At 45.8% G+C, this 22,299-nt stretch overlaps 2 protein-coding genes across 14 annotated transcripts in view; one reads left to right on the forward strand and one right to left on the reverse strand.

Moving 5' to 3' along the window:
* Positions 1 to 17,137, forward strand: part of PDGFRL (platelet derived growth factor receptor like) — a 65,302-nt gene extending 48,165 nt beyond the window's left edge. Inside the window, exons 3-6 of the mRNA XM_036085013.2 lie at positions 6,328 to 6,479; positions 10,795 to 11,088; positions 15,164 to 15,303; positions 16,675 to 17,137. Of these exons, the coding sequence (XP_035940906.1) occupies positions 6,328 to 6,479; positions 10,795 to 11,088; positions 15,164 to 15,303; positions 16,675 to 16,863 (775 nt within the window). The 3' untranslated portion in view covers positions 16,864 to 17,137. The remainder of the gene's footprint in view (positions 1 to 6,327; positions 6,480 to 10,794; positions 11,089 to 15,163; positions 15,304 to 16,674) is intronic.
* Positions 17,138 to 17,788: 651 nt separating this feature from the next.
* Positions 17,789 to 22,299, reverse strand: part of MTUS1 (microtubule associated scaffold protein 1) — a 166,168-nt gene continuing 161,657 nt past the window's right edge. For all 13 annotated transcript variants that reach the window (XM_078069689.1, XM_078069697.1, XM_078069695.1 and 10 more), the window contains 2 exons: positions 20,585 to 20,682; positions 17,789 to 20,120 (listed from right to left, as the gene is read on the reverse strand). In XM_078069689.1, coding sequence (XP_077925815.1) covers positions 19,907 to 20,120; positions 20,585 to 20,682 — 312 coding nt within the window. In that variant the 3' untranslated portion in view covers positions 17,789 to 19,906. The remainder of the gene's footprint in view (positions 20,121 to 20,584; positions 20,683 to 22,299) is intronic.

Below are 22,299 nucleotides of genomic sequence, written 5' to 3' on the forward strand. Positions count from 1 at the left end.
TGAATGAGGAAGATTTTGGATTGCATCTTTTTCCCTTACTCCTTATGCTTCTGTTTTATGTCAATGGGGACAACATGGTCTCCAATGCAGAACATCTGGGTTCTGATAGTTGAGTGGCTCTGGGAACATTATTTAAACTAACCTTCAAATTCTTCTCCTGTGGTTCCAACACTTACGTGGGAAAGTTACCTAGCCTCTTCGGCCAAAATTTGCTCACCTACAACTTGGGGAGGATAATAGCACCTACTTCACAAAGCTTTTATGAGGATGAATGAAATCAGTCAAAATCTATAAAGGGCTTAAAACAGGGCTTAACACATATTAAGCACTACCTAAGTTTTAGTTATTATTATTAGTTTGATCATCTCCACCTCATGTGATTGAGAAAAAGTAATGTGTGCTTTGGGTGCTGTCCATTATATAGTAGATGTTTGATAACTAGTTGTTTTCCTGCCCTTGTTCCCTTCAATTACTCACTGAACTGTTAATTAGCCATGTAAATAGAAAATGGGGTATCACGAATATTACTCAGCTAATTTAACCAGATCTTCCATGTTTTTGTTTGGGGGGTATGTGTGTGTCCATATTTAATAGGATTTGCAATCTAGTAGAGGTACCATCTCTTAGTCAAAATTCCTTTGGTTCATTTTATTTCAGCAGGATAGAAATCCATGCCCTTTTCATTTACAAACATTTGTAAGCTGAGTCTTTGTGACCCTAGGATTAGAAGCTCTACTGTTCCCAGTTGGAAAACAGTGGACAAGATACTTCTCTAAGTTTCAGTGTCCTCATCAGTAAAAGAGGAAAAATAATACCTCCATCCTAATTGGTCATGAGAACTGGAGGACCATCATAACAGCACTATCCAAAATGTATTAAGCACTTACTCTGTGTAAGTGTTCTAAGTCTTGAACTTATTCAAAGGGCTTAGTGCAATGCCTCGTACTCTTAAATGTTAGCTATTGTTAAGTCTGAAGAAGTAGATGTGGCCAGACTGTGGAAGGCATGAGCTCCAGGTAAGAAGTCTGAAGGTCTTGGTGGAGGTGGGGTTTGAATCCAATCAGTATGGCTCCAAAGTCCATGATCTTATGCCTCATGGGACTGCTGCCTGTCACCACAGACCTCTGTCCACCCATGTTCCAGTCAAACATCTCTTTGCCATGTACCAAAGTGCCTTTTGTCTGTTTTCAGGGGATCTCCTTCCCTTAGAATGCAGGCCTGCTACTTTGTGTATGTTGAAATCCTTCTTTGCTCCCAAAACTCTCTCAGGCCCGAAGCTTTTCCTGGTTACCCTCCTTGGACTTCCATGGCATTTTGTATAGGGGGAACTTGAGAGCAGGAAGCTATTTAGATAACATTGTGTCCCTTATTCTCCACTTTGGAACCTCCCATTTAATTTGCACTTATTAAACATTTATGGGACTGATAACTAATATTTTGTAATCCAGGGTTTACCTCCTGCCCTTGGCTTGTCAAGGCTAGGGAAAGGTTAGGAGCATGAACCCCACCATCGTTACCTGGTCACTGCCCCAGGTGAGATCCACAGTTGTCCCTAACTTTGAGAGCTGTCAGCCTCCTCTTCTATGTCCCATGACATAGCCTTACCCGCCCCCCACCCAGAAGAGAGTAAGCTGGGCAACATGCTGGAAGCTTCAAGCCTCCATTGATGGGAATGGACTGTTTGTAAAGGCCGTGGGACCCTAACGGAAGGCATACACACAGTCCTAACTTTTATTTTTTGAAGATTTTATTTATTTACTTGAGAGAGAGCGAGCGCAGGAACAGGGGGAGGGGCAGAGGAAGAAGCAGACTCCCCACCGAGCAGGGAGCCAGATGCAGGGCTCCATCCCAGGACCCTGGGATCATGACCTGAGCCAAAGACAAATGCTTAACTGACTGCGCCACCCAGTCGCCCCCACAGCCCTAAATTTTAAACACTCTTTGAAACTTGGACTTGTCCAACATCGAGCTCACTGTGGACCAGGTATGGAAGAGAAAGACCTAGGCTAAGATGTGCTGGGATATTCAGAGCTGCTTCCAATTAGGGTAAATTCTCCTTGTCTTAAATATAATTTTTGGGCACCTCTTTTTGTTCCAAACTTTACACCATCCACTATTCCATTCCTGGGGATTTGTTAAGTGGTTATAAGAGAAGGGGAGAGTCCTTATGTGAGGTGTCTCCCAGTTCTTTGCAGGGCTCAGTGAATCCTTGTCTCCCTTTCTTTGTGCAGACTCTATCCCCAGAGGCCTTAGGTCAGAGTCCACCACTTTGGGTAGCCTGCTGCTTGGACTATGTGAAACCATTAGAAGAAATGGACATTTTAAATCCAGGCATTTAAACTGTAATCCTGCTAAATAATTTGTTTCCTGTTTTATATTGTTTGCATACAAGAGGGGGTGGAAAAATCCAGAAATGTTTTCCAGTGCATTTCCTTCCTTCCACCCCCAATCCTGCTAAAGATACAGCATGCAGATTTCGTGGTGGTAGGGTTATTCCCAAGTGCGAAATTTGTATGTGCCCCATTACTTTCCTGCTAGGAGTGGCATCTTATACTTTCTGTCACTACAGTGCTAGCGAATGTTGGGTCCACAGAGGGTGCTCAGGACATTTATTGATTTCACACTGATTTTGTACCCCCGTTCTGAGCTCTATAGGGAATGTGGTCAGATATTTTGGTCCACCTAGGAAGACACCGACCTCCATTTTCTCTCCACCTTCCAGTTTTTATCTGCTGAAAGCCAGCTGTATCCTCACAACTGAAATTACCTTTTTGGTCATTGACAAAGACTTTCATTCTGCCCCATGAAATGTGTGTGTGTGTGCGTGTGTGTGTGTGTGTGTGTCTGTGGTCATGAATCTCTCTTAAAGGCATCTGATGCTTTCAAGCATCCATTTCTTGAATCCTTCTCCTTGATGATACTTTGCTGATTCTTCTCTCTTCTATCCACATTTTCTTTTCCTGTTGGGGCCCCAGTCTGGCTCTAGATTTTGTCCTCAATCTTCTCTTTTCTATGTTTTCTCTTAAGTTCATTCTTTCTCTTAGCTTCACCTCTTACTCTTCTGTAGATGACTCCCCCAAATACAAATCTTTTTTTTTTTTGAAGACTTATTTATTTATTTGAAAGAGAGAGAGCACAAGCAGGGGGAGTGGCAGGCAGAGAGAGAGGGAGAAGCAGGCCCCCCACAGAGCAGGAAGCCCGATGCGGGGCTCAATCCCAGGACCCTGGGATCATGACCTGAGCTGAAGGCAGATGCTTAATGACTGAGCCACCCAGGCACCACCCCCCCCCCAAATACAAATCTAGTGCTGTTTCATCTCTTCTGTGCTCCAGCTCGTGTTTCCAACTGCCACATCCAACTGACATCCACACTTCAATGACCCACACTTCATCACAAATGCAAAATCTCCAATTTTGCCTACCCTAATCTCCTTTCTCTTCTCAGTGATTCCATCTGAGTTGGTTAAAGCTCCGTTCTTTCTGACACATAGAAATACAAATGAAGTGGTCATGACTGACCTCTCTCTTTCTTCCACCTCTTATACCCAGTCGGTCATATATGTCCCCCAAGAAAACAGGCCTTGAATTTACTTCCGTTCCCCTGCCAACAGCCAGCCTGGCCCAGCACTTGCCTGGCTGTTCACCACAGTGACAGGCTCTCAGCCTCCCCCTCTTCCTCCTGCCTCTCCCATGCCTGTTCTCCTCACTCTTGCCCTGGCTAAGGTGGGCTGTCACATTCCATCTCCAAACCTGCTGTCCGTTCTCAACTCTAAGCCCCATGACTCCCAACCCCCTCCCTCTGTCACCTCTGTGACGAATGTATTAAATCCCTCAATCAGTAATGAGTGCCTTCCACCCACTGGGTACTCAGGCTAGGGCAGTGCAGTAAAATGAGCAGACTGGGTGGGTCCCAGCCCTCCTGGGGCTGTGATTTCCTGAGCAAGTGAGCTCACTCCCCTGCCTCGCCCACCCCCACCTTTAAAAGGCCAGCTTGTCTCACTTCCTCCTCAAAGCTGCCTTCAGCCTCTTCAACCCACAGGGATGAACCCCTTTTCAGAATTCCTACTGATCTTGTTGTGAATACCCCTTCAGTTAGTCTCTGATCCTTTCATGTACATTAGTCTTTTTTATAAAAGATTTTATTTATTCATTTGAGAGAGAGAGAGACAGAGAGAGACAGAGCACAAGCAGGGGGAGAGGGAGAAGCAGACTTCCTGCTGAGCTGGGAGCCAGATATGGGATGCCAGGCTCCATCCCAGGACCTGGAGATCATGACCCCAGCCGAAGGCAGAGGCTCAACCATCTGAGCCACCCAGGTGCCCCTGTACATTAGTCTTAACCCCCTTACCTGGATTGTAGTATCTTTGAGGTCCACTCTTTTATTTGCTGTGCTATCTCCAATATTGGGCATGTATTATTTGTCATTGTTGTAGTGGTTTTCACAATAATTACTACTAGTCTGCAATTATATGTAATTAAGCTATAATTAGAATAATACAGTGAACCTGGTGTGGCATGCAGAGCTTTGCATGCATTTGCTTATCTAATGAGTGGCTATTCCATATATACTTAATTGACTTAACTTTTTGACTCCGTGTCCCCCAGCTGTGGGTCTCAGGAAAGTCAGTTCTCTCTGAGACTCAGTTTCTTCATCTGCAGTGCTGGGAGCTGGATGCTTTTTTTTTTCTTCTTTTTTTTTTCTTTTTTCCATACATCACTGGATGGATGCGTTTTTAAGATTCTTTCCTGTTCCAATCCTGTGGATTCCATTTCACTGCACTCATTTCTAGGAAATCTCTACTGTGTACTCTGCCCAGATTTATTGCTTAGGGAATATAAAGCAAATATGGCACAGTCCCTGCCCTCCAAAGTTTGTACCATCCATTGCAATAACAGGAAGCCATGAGCATCTGAGGGGTAGAGAACAAGGGAGCTAATTACGTCACTAGGAGAAAGCGAGAGTTGATTCTAATTAAAAGCTTCCTGAAGGAGGAGAGATTTCCGTTCAGTTGAGAGGAGGCAGTTGATGGAGTGGGAGTTCGGAGGCACCTCTTGGCAGAACTGGTGGGCAAAGCAGCTATTCAGTGATGAACCAGAACAGGGCTGCGTTTAGGACCAACCAACCAGACATTTTGTTGTGTGCTAAATTTAACATGGTGACCGCACTGATGTTGCTGCAAAATACAACAGGAGACTCTCAACTACATCAAAAGTATGTGGCTCTCAGAGGGGTGAGCCATTTGGATATCTGAGATGCATCCTCAGATTAAAACCATTTATTCTGGCATTCCCCACATGCGGAGGCTCACAAGCCACGGGGGAACAGCTGTTGCATTGATGATACATCTGTACTCCTGTCACAATGCGATACAATTCATTACCATTACAATCAGCTAATACTAGTGTTCAGTGCTAATATTTATGTCTCTCCTCATTGCAGAAGGAACTGAAGCAGTTTGCAAATATATTCACATGCAAGAAGACAAAAATACAAGAGCTACAAAATGAGAAAACAAAAGTGAGGCCAGAGGAAAAGTTAAATGCCCCAAAGTTCTAAATACTGTACCAGACGTAGGCTGTGTAACTGGGGCTCGGCATCGTAGCTACCACGCATTTTTCCCCCCGGAGGAAAGTGTTTATTTTTATTATAATAATGTGGCATCTTAGCGATTCCAAGCTTATCTTCGGAGATTTAGCCTTGTTGATCCAAGAGATTTTGCATACAGGATAGTGCTGGATGCTTTCATTCATGTTGACTGCTGTTTATTTATTTATTTTAAAGATTTTATTGATTTATTTGAGAGCGAGAGTGGGGGGGGCGCAAGAAGGAGGAGGGTCACAGGGAGAAGCAGACCCCCGCTGAGAGGGGAGCCCGACTGGGGTGGGGGGAGCGCTCGATCCTGGGACCCCGGGATCATGACCTGAGCTGAAGGCAGCCGCCTAACCGACTGAGCCACCCAGGCGCCCCTTGAATGCTGCTTAAATGAACTCATTAGAAGCAAAAGCTGAAAGCAAAACACCTGCCCGAGGCTTTTTGACGGAGTTTCTGTGGCTGTGGGGCTAACGCACCAGTGATGTTACTGCGGGGAACTCCCGAATGCCCTCTAGTTATAAAACATAATTGTCATTATTTGCTTCCTTTTTAGAAGCAGCTTCTCCCCCTGACGACTCCCCTCCCCTACAAGCACTTCTGCCCCCAGCATGCTTGTAGTAGTTTGTGCCGTCTGCCGGGAGCCACCAGGGACTTCGGCGCGGGGCCGGCGGGGCCGGGAGCGCGGGCTGCCAGGCCCCCGGCCGGGTGTGAGCGGGCTCTGCTTTCGTTGACAGCCTGAAGCAGCAGGAGCGCTATGGCCAGCTGACGCTTGTCAACTCCACGGCGGCCGACACGGGCGAGTTCAGCTGCTGGGGGCAGTTCTGCCACGGCTACCTCTGCAGGAGGGACGAGACCAGATCAGGCTCCACCTACGTCGTTTTCACAGGTAAACTGTTTGGGGGTATGGGTGGGAGCCTTCAGAATTCCGGACTTGGCCCCGAGTTCAGGGTTCCAAGTATCTAAGGATGACAATGAGAGCGCCCCCTGCTGGCCAGGCTCTGTCAGGTTATGTCAGTCATTGCGTGAAAGTCTCACAGGAAGCCTCCAGACTAAGCACTAATATCATTTCTGTTGCTTTCATGGGGAAGTAGAGGTTCGAGAGATGAAATACGTCCTTCAGGTCGTACAGGTAAGTGGCGGTACCAGGATTTGAACCCAGTCTGATTCCAGGGTCTCTACCTGCATTGTCCAATATGGCAGCCACCGAACAGGGGTGGATGTTGATTTATTATTATTTAATTAATTAATTAATTATTTTGGAGAGAGAGAGCACATGTGTGCAAGCCGGGGAGGCGGTTGGAGGAGCAGAGCGAGAGAGAGTATCTCAGGCAGGCTCCATGCTCAGCGCTCGATTTCACCGCCCTGACATCATGACCTGAGCCGAGATCATGACCTGAGCCGAAATCATGTGGCTTAACCAACTGAGCCACCCAGGCGCCCCCGTGTGTGACTATTTAGATTTAAATGGAAATTATTTAAAATCAATTTAAAACTCCATTTCTGAGTGGCACCTGCCAGGTTTCAAGTGCCCCTTTGCCACATGTGGCTGGTGGCCGTCCTCCTGGCCACTGCAGACAGAGAACATGGTCGTCACTACACAAAGCTCGACTGGACAGACTCTTGGTCACTGTGCTCTCAGGACCCATGATGACCTCTTTTCTGGAGGCTTCCTAGTCAGAGGAGGCTTAGCCACAGGCCCCCTCACATTTGTCCTTAGGAGTAGCGTGAGCTGAAGTTTTGGGGGCAGGATTCCCAAAGGTTGTGGCCCGTGTGGCTTCAGCCCCATCCCTGTGCTAAGTGAGGTGCCTGAAAATGCGCAGGTCAGAGGGAAGCCTCTGAGCGGCGTCGGGTACGTTTCTGCCAGGTGAAACTTGCTCTTGGAGAAAGAGGCATTGCAAAATAGCTTGCCGGTCTCCTTCCTCAGCAGAGCTGTCTACACTCTGAAGTTTGGGGCATGATGTTCTCTCCAACAGGTTCAGAGGTGAGGGACAGCTTTCAGGAATCTTAGAAATGCCACTCCCTGGTGCTGCCATTGGCCTTGGCATTCCGGGTGAAGCCAGAATGTTTTCTTCGAGTCTAGGCAGGGGCTTTCGTGAGCTTTGTCTACATCCTGAGTCCCTCCACCTTTCAGACCTACACTGACTTAGCCACTGTGACCCAGATGATCTTAGGCCCTGGCCATTAGTGAATGCTTTAGCAAAAATCTCATGTATTTTCCCTTCCCTCCCACATAGCAAGAAGATGCGTGAGCAGAGTCTTTGAGATTTTGGAGTCACGTGTATCTCATTTCATTATCACCACACCCTCAGGAAATAAGTAGAAGCTACTTTACCATCTCTGTTTTAGAAATTATGATGCTGACACTGAGACTTGAAAGGGCAAGGTGACTTGTTCAGCGTTCCATGACTGGTAGTGGGGAGAAAGAGTCCACTCCTGTTTTTCTGGCCGAGGATCTAATGTTCTTACTGCCCTGATCCATTTCTAGGACAAGGTGATGGGTAGCTTGATAAACAGGCAGAAAGACACTAGCTAGCATAACTGGTGTTGTCAGGAGAACTGCTAACAGTTGTTCACAGGTAATCCCTTGTGATTCTCATTCTGGAATGTGCTGCACAGAATTGCCCACGTGCCCTTAGCGCCTGTTATTCTGGACAAGAACTGATACCATATTTCACATGGCAGAATGAAGATGTCTTGCCATGATTAGCACTATCACATCTTCCTAAAATACTGGGTTTTGAGTTGAGATTTTGAACGGAAGACTGCCCTTGAGCAGAATGTCCCATTAGGGTTAAGTGCTCTCTTTGAGTTTTGGAGCCAGGTCCTCATTCCTAATTTATGGGAAGCTCTCTAGTGAGTCACAGGAAGGCTAAAATATGTACTTCAACTTTAAAGAAACCTGGATCAAAAAGGGACATGACCTAATGTGTTGTATAATTTTCTCTTTTCTCAACGCCAAGCCAAGAGACCAGTTGGATTTTCAGTAAAGGGTTTAGCATTTATCTTTTCAGGCATGGGTGGGTTTGCAAAACCAAGATGAGCTGTTACGGAAGCTGAGCTTCCTGCTGCTGGCTCTGATTCTTTCAGAACATATGCTTCCCCGCTACCCACATAGAGAAACGTCTGGCATTCATTATGTTTGTATGTTTCCCAGAGTTTGATTGCAAACACTGTGAAGCCTCTTTTTGACTGTTGTTAATTTGTGCAATTTTTGATTAAGCAACTGCTACATATGTAATCTTTATGGGGGGGCGCTATCAGAGGGGTTTTTTTCCCTAACATTTTATTGAAGTATGATATTTACAAAGAAACTACACAAATTATTAGTATACAGCTCAGTAAATTATCCTCAAATGAATATACGCATGTAACTACCACCCAGGTCAAGGAGGAGAACCTTACCAGCTTTCTCATAGCAAAGGCTTGGGCACCAATTATATGTAGTAAAACCACATTAATGAACACTTTACTAAATATGGAATTTGTTGACATTTGGATTTTAATTTATAGCCTATTTAGGGTTTTTTTTTTTTGGAAATCTGAATTTCCATGTGTTTAGTTTTCTTAAAGTAATGCTTGCCATCTACTTGAGTAGCTACAAACATGTTTGCAGGGGTCACATGTAATCTAAAATTTTTTAAATGAACTTCAGCGAAGTTTTTTTGTTGTTGTTGGTAGATCGGATCTACTAATTACAAATATGTTTTTTCTGTTTGTTAAAGCAACTGGTGTGGTCACTTCTTTCAAAGACTGTTTTATAGTACAAGAAGTAAGACCACATTTTTGTGTTCTGGAATTTGGGTTGTTTACTTATTCTACTGGCTTTGTTTATTGGTTCAGTTTCCTCTACAAAACCTTTAAATAAAAGTTGCTTCTAAATCTTCCAATCAGAAGTTTTCCTTAAAGGCTTTTGCTCAAAAGCTATCTTTACTATTCTCTCTACAAATAGGGATGTGGAGACACAGAGATTAAGTTGACACATCCAAGGCCATATATAGACTTAACTCTGTGTGAACGTGTGGGTTTTAGATACAACATTGACCAAGATGCCCCTTAACTAAGCCTGAAAGTCAATTTATCATGAAGGTGGCACAAATCCCCCAGCATGATAGAAAGCCTTGGAAAAGATGGAGACTCACTGAGCCATGACATGTTCCCTCTTTATCTCAGAGCCAGGGAAAGACCTCCATGTCAGTGAACTTGGCACTCATAGCCAAAGAACTCTTGGCCCATGAAAACATTTGATGTTGTGTCTAGGAATTCTGTCCCCACCCTAAAAATATCATATGACTGTGGCACAAAGAGGGCTAGTGAAGGAGAAAGCCAAGAATAATTATTTGTTTCAGGAACATGGTAGGGAAAACATGGGAAACAATTTAACAATTGTTGGAGTATGATTAAGTTCAAAGATTTCTCTTAGCAATTACCGTAATATTCCCTCACAGAATCATCCAGAAAACAGGATTAAATGTGCCATGCCAAAAATAAAACCCTAACCCACAGTCCCTTGACTATCCTAAGGAATGAACGTATGGGCAAGCCAGTCCTTGTTTCTCTCATTTCTGTAAGATCAAATGCCATCATGTAGAACTTAAAGTACAGGGAGAGTGATTTCAGGGAAAACAGGAGGCTATAAGAAACTGACTGAATTCCCCAGCCTAGTGTTAGACAAGCAGAGCTCAGAACCTGAGACTGGTGGCTTTCTCGTCTTGTCCTTACTTAATTCCCTTTCCACTGACCTTGGCAGGAATGAGGTCCTCTGGGCTGCGAGTAAGGACAGGTGAGGGTGCCGGCGTCCTCACTGGGCTGGGCCTCTCAGAGGCTCTGCTGTGTTGGGGAACCGTTCCCAATGGGCAGTTACAAGCATAGGCTTTGGGGCTAACTTCTCCAGAGACACAGATGGTTCACAAGTGGTAAAATTGCTCTTAACATAAGGAAATCAGTCTCCTTCCCTGCTTCCTCAGTGAGCTAATTCATGGGCCTGATTTACCTAATACCTCTCTGTTTCCTTTAAGGAGATGGGAAGTGAAATCTTTTATACAAAAAAAGGAAAAGCATTAAAAACTAGCTTTTTCTATGCATAAGGACTTAGTATCTGAGTATATTGCCAGTTCCCTCTCTGTGCCCTGAATGTAAAAATTCTTAAAGCACTCTTACCTTGTTTCTTGAGAATAAATAAACCTCTATCTCTCCCTTTGCAGAGAAAGGAGAACTCTTTGTACCTTCTTCCAGTTACTTCGATGTTGTCTACCTGAACCCAGACAGACAGGCTGTGGTTCCTTGTCGAGTGACTGTCCTGTCGGCCAAAGTCACCCTCCACAGGGAGTTCCCTGCCAAGGAAATCCCGGCTAATGGAACAGACATTGTTTATGATGTGAAGAGAGGCTTTGTGTATCTGCAACCTCATTCTGACCACCAGGGGGTGGTCTACTGTAAGGCGGAGGCTGGGGGCAAGTCTCAGATCTCGGTCAAGTACCAACTGCTCTACGTGGAAGGTAAGCCCGCTCCTACCACTGCCTAGAGTTTAATCTCTTCCAGCTAGTCAGTCTCAGGTACTGATGTTCCCAGCTATGGATGGAAATTAGGAGGCACAGACTGCTGTTCTTAAAGGCTCCTCTACTGTACTGCCATTTCTAGAATTGCCCTGACATGACCCAACCCCTCTTGTCTCCCTTCATCCACTGCTCACTCTGGTACTACCTCTGTGGGATGGATCAGCAATTCTCCAGTATTTTCCTCTCTGATGAGAGCATCCTCTTTGTTGTAACCAAAATCTGTGGTCTCCTAAGAGCACCATCCTTCCCCAACTCAAGGTCAAGTTCTTCTTGTGCCCATTCTTACTTCCTCACCCTCATCCTCTCATCCTCTGTTAAGAACCTCTGCTCCTCTGAGTGTCGTGGCTCCACCAGCTTTCTCTTCTCCTTTCCAGTCACTCTCCTCGTTGGCTCATTGTCCTCCTTGTCTCTTCACTTTCTGGATGACGTCATTATCCACTTGGAGTTCATCAGGCCTGGTTCACTGACCACCTCATCCCTTCTACCTCAGGCACCCCTCCCCTCAGCTGCAACTTCAACCTGTCCTCAGCTACAGCTGCCCCAACTTGAGAATCACTCACTGAATCAGACGTCCAACTCCACGCACAGCCTCATCCCTGCTCAGACTGTTGCTTAGTGTTCAGTGACTCCTCTATGCCCATCCTCACCTCCACCCTCCTCCCCACATTCTCCAGTGCCCTCCTTCCCTCCCCACCCACCCAGCTGGGGGTCCAGGGCTCAACATTGCTGTGCTCTCTGTTGGTGCCCTCAACTCCTTGCCCCTCACCTGTTCTCCCATTGTCCAGGGAAATGCCACCCTAGAGAACATGACTATACCCTTTCTCCATGATGAGAGCTACTGGAAAATCCCATGGATGGGTAAATTCAGTCTCTTCCAGTTGACCTCACTTCCCACTCTTGACACAATTGAAGTATGCTCAAATCTCTCCATTAAAATGGAACTATTTTTTAATGTGAATCAAATGTCTCTGGGAGTATTTTAGTGAGGAGTTTCAATTCAGTGGATTCATATATGAAACACCTTTTTCTTTACTTCCTTCAACTCTGCCATGTTGAAACCCGCTTTCCTAAGGGTAGTGAGATCCATTAATGATATCTCAGTCACTCTACATCCACCAGGCACTTCGGGTTAGTAAGACAGTCTCATTCTAGTCTCTAACACTGTTCATTTAACATTGTTAACCCCGCACTTGAGCTGAAGTCCTCTCCTGCTCTGTCCACCAGCATACAGGCAGCACTGGTGACTCCAGCATCTTGGAGTGGGGTTTTCTAGTGGTGGAGGGAGACGGTCTACCTCCCCCACTCTCCCTGCTCTGGTGCCGGCCTTGGGGGAGAAGGGAGAGGCTACAGCCCAGAGACATTTGTTTCTTGGTAGTATTTACTGACCTGGCTTATCATTGAACCCAATGGGACAGATGGTGGCTCCAACATCCTGCCATGGATGATAAGGAATTCACCCCTAAGCAGCCCCTGTGGTGTGTTCGCCTGTGTCAGATTCAACCCCATCCTCCTTTTGGACCCTCAGCTGAAGGCCTCTGCTATTCACACGTACCTCTTTGCCCTGATCTGCAGTGTGGTCTTGGAAAGGATATAGCCCTTGACGTCTCCATGTCCTTCTGTTCCCCTGACTCCGGAGCATGTAAGAATTAGAAACTTACGGCAGGGACACAGTCTGGGTCTCCTGTGCCCCTGGCGGCCCCCATATACCATCACTCCCAGTGCTCTCCAGCTCTGGGCTGGTGGCACAGGTGCAGCCAGCAAGCAGATCTCCTACTGCAGAATAACATGGTGTCCCCTTCCTTAACAAGTGATTCTCTTGGGGTTCCCTCTCCTGACTTCCGGGACAGAAAGCCCCCCCTCGCCAGGCCCTTTAGGTGAGTGGAAGAAATGGTTCCTTTTCATGTACCATAGTCCTTCAATGGTAACTTTTCTCCCTCCAAGAACTCTTCTGTGATTGGGGGGAGTGGTCTGTGGGGGTGGGGGGGAGAAGTCATTCTGCAGTGCTGCTGCTTGAGCAGCCCTGGAGAGGCGTGAGTGGCCCCACCAACAAACAGTTCTCCGAGATGAGAATTTGGACTCTTCGATGCCTCTTATTCTCAGCCCTGGGACTTACTCAGTAGACCATGGCCCCCAAGTAACACTGCTGCCAAGTAACTTTCAACCCTTCTTGACCATCCTTAGCCTTCAGCTAAGGTCTTCTCTTTCCCATCACAGCCAAATGCCCTGAAAGATGCTCCCCATTCCCTGTGTTTCCTTCCCTCCTACATGCTCATCTCTCTCCTCAGTGTCCCACCCAATCAGCTCTTGCTAAGGGACTCGAGACTCGCAGGCCATCAAATCCAGTAGACAAGTTTCTGTTCCGTCCTACTAGATTCTACCACACCTACGTGAAATGCCTCTTCCCTGGTTTCAAGTTTTCCTGATTTTCCCCCGCTTTCTCATTCTGCTTTGTCAGCATTTTGCCTCTTCCAGCTTGTCAGTGGTGGAGGTCCATAGGACACCCTTCTTTCTCATGCCTTGCTCTCCTCCTGGCCAGCCTCAGCCATACCCATGCTCTGCTTCCTATCTGCTCACTGCTAACTCCCAGGTGAGTATGTGTGGCCCAGACCTGGGAGTGCCGGCTTCAGGCGTCTGCCCGTCCACCTGATATCTACACTTGGATGCCTCACGGGCCCTGCCTTGAACTCAGGTCTTCCTCCAGGGTCTGGTTCTTCGGCTTTCCCGGTCTCAGTGATGGTACTACTGTCACCCATGTGCCGGCCCAGCACTGGGAGTCACTCTGACAGTCCTGTCTCCTTCCCAGGCCTTTTCACCTTTTCCATCAAATCATTTTCACATCCTACTTTTCGTGCCCTATTTCTCCCTATCCTTACTGCAAAAGAGAAGTTCAAACTATCATCTTCTCCTCCTGGTACTAATGCAGCTCTCTTTTCAGTTGATTTCCCTTTTTCTTTCTCCATCTTCCACACCATAGCTGATGATAATTACAATTAAAACCATTTAGTAGGCTGCCACTTTTCTTAGACCTCTAGTCGGAATCTTGCAGTAGACTGAAGGGCCTTGCTGGACCAGCCTCTGTCCTTCTCCCTACCCTGTGGCCTGCCTGGCCTTCGTCCACCTCACGGTGGGGGCTCTGCACACTGGGATTCCCAGGCCGTGGCTGCCTCCCTACTTCTTCCTCCATGCCTGTTAAGCTCACCCTTCAGATTTTAGTTCAAACAGTGTTCCCTCAAGCAGGGAAGTCTTTCTTGCTTGTCAGACTATTCTGAGCTTCTAGAACGTGCTGGGCTTCTCCTTCACAGTTCCTAACACAACTCACGTTTTACATAAACCGTACAATTACTTGCTTAGTGTCTGCCTCCTCCCAGACCACGAAGAGTGGTCCCAAGGGCTCAGAGACCATGTCTGGGTTGTTGGCTGCTGTAGTCCCAGCTCCTAGTCCATTGCCTTGCTCAAGGCTGCCATGAAAATCCCTTGAGTGAACTGACCCCAGTGAAGAAACGTTTCTGCAGTGCTGTGAAGGGACCGCCAACAGATGTAGTACTTGGGCCCTTCCTGCGGAATGTCCTTTTCCTTCGATTCACACATTCTCCTCTTCCTTCTGAGGAGACAGCCACACACCCACCTGTTCCTCTTTACCCCTTCAGTTGCCCTCCTTCCAGTCTGCCCCTTCTCTACCTTCTGCTTGCTCTTTCTCCACACACCTTCTTCTCCCCTAACTTTTTTATTCCCCTTCTTATTCCCAGAACTTTTAGCTCCTCTCCTAGTGTAAATATAATGGCTGGGCCTGGGAGTCCTGGATGAGCTCCCCATTCTGGACCGTCAAGGTAGAGAGGAGGCCTCAAAGGACACGGGAAGTGGTGGGAGAGCCTAGGCCTGAAGCTGGCTGGGAAGCTGGAAGGCAGGCAGAAATGTTACAGCTTTGTTCAAAGAACAGAACATATCTCAAGGTTTGTCTTCAAGGTCATACTCGTGGATTTCCATCTCACCTTTCCCATCTCCTGCTTCCTTTCAGTTCCCAGAGGCCCTCCATCAACAACCATCTTGGCATCCTCAAACAAAGTGAGAAGTGGGGATGACATCAGTGTCCTCTGCACGGTCCTCGGGGAACCTGACGTTGAGGTGGAATTCAGGTGGATCTATCCAGGACAGAAGGTAAGGGCTGTGCCCCCGTCCCAGCCAGCTCTATCAGCTCATGGTTTTGTCCCCCATCCCCACCCCTAAGTGAAGAGATCTGAACTTAAGTGCAACCAATGTGTGGAACTATGGTATGGGCCCAGACTTACTAGTTTTCTAAGACATTTCAGTATAGTTACAAGTGGCGTTTTCCAAGGACAGGAAAAGAAGTGGGTTCCGTTAGGCAGTTCAGCATACCCTCGACATCATAGGTTATTTTTCTTCGTAACCCTTAAGCAGGGATGAGACCTGGAAGGGAAAGGAGGGAGCCTCCCTCTTTCTCCGCCCCCAATCCTGGGTCAGTTGGAGGCCACTTGGTTTCCAGCAGTGCAAACTCTACCCTGTGGTGAGGACATCCACCAGGTGGGCATATAAACCTAGGCCCTGGCAAAAGTGCTGTGAAGCCAGAGAGTATTTTAAAATAGACTTTCCGTAAGAGCAACAAGCTCACATTTAGCCCCCGTGCCTGTTTTGCTCACTAAAATAAACAGCTTTGCTACCACCATGGAATAACCCCTTCCTTGCCAGAAGAGATTTGGCCTCCTAAGACATACACAGCCCATAAGCCAGAAGCGTGTTGGCTACTATGGTTGGTGGAAAATAACTCTACCCGGAGAAAAGTAGTTTCCTGGGACTAGGTACGTGTTTTTAAGAAGTGCTGTCAGTCACACTTTGAAGACATCCGTGATTTGCAAGTTGTTTTTTTGTTTTTGTTTTTGTTTTTTTTTTACGAGCAGAAAGGGTATTTTTAATACTGGTCATATTACAGTTATGTTAAACTAATCCAGAACACACTACATTCTTATCACCGAAGTTGGATGAAGCATCTTAAAAGTGACCCTCTCACTTTCTAGAAATAGGGAGTTATGTCATCTAGGGCATCATGTTATCCACCCTCAGGGTACAACTTTTCTCCCCACTGGAGTCCTTTGGCATATTTGACTATTTCTACTTCTCCCTCCCCCAAATCTGAACAATGAGGAGCTCTTATTCTTCATTCACACTTGCTTTTAAATTCTGTGACCAAGAACTATTGAGTGGGCAATGTGAAGAGGAGAGCAGTGGAAATTTTTATCCATGTTTTTTTGCCTAATACCAGTTCCACATTCTTGGGAGTTCCAAAAGAATAAATTTTATATTAAGTAGCCACATACGGAAGAGCAGAAAGAGCGTACCAAATGGTGTAATGTTTATACAGCATAAAAGCTCCCCTGTGCTCTGCATACCAAATAGTCTTTAGTAAGTACGTATTTCGCACTTTGACAACAACACCCAATGGTGTTGGGTGAATGCGAGCTGTTTGTAGCAGCTTGCTGCTGTGCTTCAGTGCATGGGGGTGTCGTTCAACAGGATGAAAGGCCCGTGACGATTCAAGACAGTTGGAGGCTGATCCACAGAGGACTGGGGCATACCACAAGAATCTCCCAGAGCGTCATGACAATCGAAGACTTTGAGACCACTGATGTAGGATATTATATTTGCACCGCTCAGAATCTCCAAGGGGAGACTACAGTTGCTACCACAGTTGAGTTCTCCTGACTTGGCAAATGAAGTATAATGAACTGATGGAAAGTTCATTTGTGTCCATGACCCGCTTTGGGGTTCTTTTGACTAATGCTTTGCCAGAGGCTGATGTCAAGTGCCAAACCCCACCCCCTGCCCTGTGAGTCAGACCCAGACATCCAAACTAAAAGGAAGTCATCCAGTCTAATAATAGAAGTGTTAACTCCTCGAACAGAGAGCATGTATTTTGATTGCTTACCTATCTACATGCATTTCTACTTTTTATAATTAAAAAAAGCATCGATATTAACTTTATAGCCTCGTTTCTATTAAATGAGCAAGTCTTTGTAAAAAATACAAAATGAGCTAAGTGTTCATTTTTTAGGTTGAAGTACAGCCAGAAGGACTTGTTGGCAGCAATGTTTGGGTCACTACCCAAGATTCTATTTGATATCACACCTACAACACATGAGGATCTAAAAATGGAGTAATCCATGGTTCGACTATATCTACAATACAATACAAAGGTATCAAAAAATTACATAAACTTGCCTTTTTAAGCTGCTGCACTCAAAGTCCTATGATGAGTCATTCTAGAGTAGGTGTTTTTAAAAATTTAACTTTCAATATAAACTAGATTTCCAGATCAAGGAAGACTCAAGTTCATTTAGGCTTTTTTACCATCTTTAAAAATATTTAGACTTAAGCTGTTCCCATTTTCTTACCTTTAATATTAAATAGCAGAAATTGTTAAAATCAGTCAAAATTTCCCCAACACACATAGCTGGGAATTCAGAGAAGCTTACCTGTAAGTCTAGCTCTGAGAGCCTGATTCCAGCCTGTGACTAATTCTGTCGTTGCGTTGGAAGCTCCTGGGGAGGAGACAGATGGTCACCTGGGTCTTGAGAAGGGCTAAAAACTGGGTGACACTTTGGAGGATGGAGTAGGTCAGAGGTTGCAATTCTTACATTGAATATTCCAGCATTATTTATTTGATCAAAGTAAAATACACTTTCCATCACTACAAACTGAGCACAACTACAGTTTACACATCCATATTTTCATGACGTGCCAACATTTTGCATCCTACGTGAAAAACATTTGGTTTGAAAAAAAAATCTTAAAGTTCTCTGTTTCGTTTCCTATCTACTCTCCTGTTGCCTCCCATTCTCTGAAGATATTTCGTATTAATTGTGTAAAAGATTGATTTCCCCCAGACACCTAAATGGTATGGAGGACAGCAAGGAACAGCACAAGATGTCCCATGTGTAGGAGATGGATGGCAAACCCAACTTTGGCTAATGGCATTGAAAACAACTCAGAAGGGCAAGCAGAGAGCTATTCCAGGAGGTGGCAGTGAGCCCATATTCCCATTTATCAGAAGCAAACATGGAAGGTTACATACATAATAAACTGTTGGAGGTTAAAGGCTTCGGACACAATCACTAATAAAAACAACCATGCAGCATGAAGATTAGTTTGCTATTATTTAGTGTACATGTAAATGAGGACTCGAATATCCACCTCTAGTGTCCCGAATCCGTTCCTACACTACAGCGGTTACGTGTACAGCCACGGGACATCAACACAGGTTAGTAAACACTGACGTGCAGGGAGAGGGAGAGGAAGCCACAGTTCTTCCTTCTACTTCCCCCTCAAAGTCTTAGAATGGGGGGAGGTAATAAGTTCTGAAAAGAAACTGAAATGCAGCTTGGAGGGAGTTGTGTATGCCCTGCTTTCCGCTCATCAACTGACCGTTCTGCTCCTTTCTCAAGGACAGAAGGATTCCTCAAAGGGTACACGGAAACAGCATTCTCTTCCCCAAATGTTTTACTAAATACCACATCACTGCCTTAAACAGGCTGCTCCTACTCATCAATAAGCACGCAATCCTACCTTACTTCGTTCTACTAGCTAATGGCTTATTCTTCATTCTCTCTAGGGTTTCCCAAAATTTGCACTAGGAGATCCAGGCCTTGGTTTATTTGGAAAGTGGTTTTGGCACCTTGATGATGAGCTGGCTCTGGAAAAGCATATTCCTTGTCCCAGAGGAAAGTAGGTAGGAGGTAGAAGGCTTGCTTTTGTGGCTCTGGTGAGAGGTGGGGCAGTGAGGGATGGGTGAAGAGGAGGAAGGAGGGGAGGAGAAGAGGAAGAGGGGAAATGAGGATAATGGGAGAGCAGATAGTTTCAATATGTGGGAATAGCTCAGATCAAGGTAAAAATAAGGCAGAAGCAAATCCACTGGTACTGCCCTTTTTCTTTATACAGATTTTTAGAAAAATTAGGGTTCTATATCTGCACACAGCCTGAGAAAATAGACTGTTAGGTTCACATGGGGACGTTAAAAATCTACAGGAAAAAAATCTAGTTTCAAGTGACGTTGCCAAACACCAAAAGACTGCCAACAAGTTCCTCCCGAAGGGTACAGAGCTGTAGAGACGTGGACGAGTCAAAGCCTTTCCTGTCATTACCGCTTCCCACGGTCAAGGGCTGAGCTGAGTTGGTGGTCGAGAATCTTAATTCAAGCGACGATCATTCCTCCTTCTATGGCTTTTGCAGAAGTGCATACACTGACTATTATTTGATTAGTACACACCCAGATATATGCAGCATTTGACTTTGAATACACAGCAAAGGAGGCAGCATCAGACCCGACACTCTGTGCATCCGTTTCATTCATACATCCCCAGTCAGACCAAAATAAAAATCACAAGAAGGTGTCTGTGGTGAAGAACATTATAAAGGTTATAAATCTTTATCTTAACAGGCCCCTGAGAGTTTTTTTCCCCTTATGCTTAGGTGAAAAAGGCAATGAACAAGACCCTCTTGTTCTTTAAGTGCTTTGTGCAACAGTGTCCGTGTAGATCCGTTCTGAGATCTTTGGGGAGGAGGCTCTTGGACGGGGTCCAAGTCTTCCTCCAGAGTTCCAGTCTCCTAAGGAGCCTCGGGGGCGGCGACTCTCCAGTTCCAGAGTGGTCATCACGCGTCCACTACGGTAGCGCTCGTGCCCATGAGCGTGGTTAGGGTCAGTCCCGCAGACCTGTACAAACGCTTTCAGTCTCCCAGCTTCCAGAAAGCGTCATCTGGGTGAGATGCTGGGGCTGGGGAAGGAGCCGGAGTTCCTCTGTGACTGGAAGGGGACAGCAGCGGATGTGGGGGACCTCTTGGGGCTGCACAAGTCCCCATTGTGCAGCTTCCACAGCAGCTCCTCGTTCTCCATGGACAGTCTCTTGTTGACCTTGGACTCCTTCTCCAGTGACTCCTGCAGAACGGCCTGCTCGGTGGAGAGTTGCCTTGAAGACAAAAAAAGAGCCACAGACCACGTGGATCTGAGTTCAAAAGAACTTGAAAAAATTTGAGCCCCGAAACAATCCCTCTGGAACAAAAGGGAGTCCTGCCCAGGGCTGCTGGGCATGGGGGCCGGGCTGCTGGAGAAATGCTGGGAGTGTGAGCGTAAGCCCAAGGAAAAGTACCTTTGGGGGTGAGTTCATAGATGGGTGGGTGACCCTACCACAGCTTTTCTCCATGTCTGATGACTGTCTTATGCTTGGGGCTGTTTCCTATTGGGTCTTGTGCTGCTCCATCTCTGAAAGCATTCTCAGCATCAGTCCGCCAGGGACCACAGTGGTCCACACCACTGGCTCCAATCCTATTGTCCACATTGTTGAACCACCCACCATGGGTGCAGTGTGGTAAGAAAGTTAACACTCGTCGTTCAAGGAAGGGAGGAGCTCAGGGAAAATAGGACCGTTTTTACCTTGAAATCGCCATGTGCTTGTCCATCCGAGCTTTTAATTCCTCATTCTCCTGCTGGAATCGCTTCAGTTTGTCAACCAACGCTGTGTTGTTGTCCACCTTGGTGTAAACGAGAATGCCAACATTTATACATTAAAAAATAAAGCCCCTCATTCCCTTAGGCACATTCCTGACACCAGCACGCTTGAAGAGATTTAATTAAGGAAGGTTTAGTAGTATATCGAAATATCTGCATACGGGCATGCTGCAAAAAGAATCTAAAGCAGCAAAACAGTGCATTGGATATATAATTTTTACAAGTGTCTGCCAGGCCACTGACGCACCCAGGGGGTAATGGATTTGCTCCCTGTCACGCTGTTTTAGAACTGCTACCCCCCCCCCCCCAAGAACTGGTGCCCCACGCCCAGGGCAACATGAATGCGTGTGTGTGTGTGTGCGAGCGCACGCGTGCACCTCTTTCAGTTTCAAGGTGGTAAAATGACAACAGCGGCTAGCCTGCACTTCAGCTTCCTATAGTCAAGTCTGGAGAAAAAAAATCCCCATGTTTGAAGAAAACTCATAGTAGGCCAACAGTTGACCATTCTTGGCCATGTCTACCATGGCCTTAAACGTGGTTTCCAGTTTCTCTGTAGCATTTACCTCGGGTGGCCACACAAAGCGCCCATTCACCAAGCTCTGTGGAGCACCAACTGAGAGAAGGAGCACTCACTACACAAAGCCTCCCTCCCCAGTTCAGGGGGAGAAACATTTGTTCTCCTGCTGGAGAACTTTCAAGAAAAACAAATTGATCAGGGGAGAGATTCAAGGATAAAATCCCAGAAGACATTTAATCACTTAACATGATGAAGAGCTGATTACATCCCATTACTTTCTAAAGGTAAGATTGATTACTTGCTGAGGTGGTGACATGACAGCTCTGTCAGAATTAATTCTAATCCCGGTCTCTGCAATGTATGACTAATCCACTCTGACTACGACTCTTGGTTGGGAGTCCTACTGTTCTTAAAATTTCTTATTATCCAGAAAGTGCTCAGAACAAGTCCGCCAGGTGGAAAAACTTTCCCGAAAATGAGACTGTAAGAAAAAGGGAGCCTTGGTATTTCCAGTAATTATAAAGGAATTCGAAATAACACATGATGTGGGGCAATCTGGAATGAGAGACTGGGCAGGGATTGGCCTGATAGTATTATCTCATCCAAGGTCTCCTTTTATAGGAAACTAGCCCTCGTGTTGCCACACAGCTAACCATTGGCAGAGCTAGCTGTCATACCAAAGCTTTCGAACTGAGAAAGCCTCCTTGCTTTGTACGAGTCTTATTTTCTACAAAGGCTCTGAGCTTACGAATACAAGCATACCTCATTTTATTATATGTCACTTCCTTGTACTTTGCAGATTTTTTTTTTTAAGTAAATTGAAAATCCGTGGCAACCCCATGTCAATCAAGTCTATCAGCACTATTTTTCCAATAGCATTTGTTCTCTTCAAGGTCTTTGACACATTTTGGTCATTCTGGAAATATTTCAAACTTTTTCAATATTATTACAATTGCTATGGTGACCTGTGATTAGTGATTAAAACTCACTGAAAGCTCAGATAGTTAGCACTTTTGAATTAAGGTATGTGCATTGATTTTTTTTTTTTTTTTTTTTTGGATATAATGCTATTGCACACTTAACAGACTTTTATATGCACTGGGAAGCCAAGCATTTGACTCAC

This window comes from Halichoerus grypus, chromosome 3 (genome assembly GCF_964656455.1).
Source record: "Halichoerus grypus chromosome 3, mHalGry1.hap1.1, whole genome shotgun sequence".
Lineage (NCBI taxonomy): Eukaryota > Metazoa > Chordata > Mammalia > Carnivora > Phocidae > Halichoerus > Halichoerus grypus.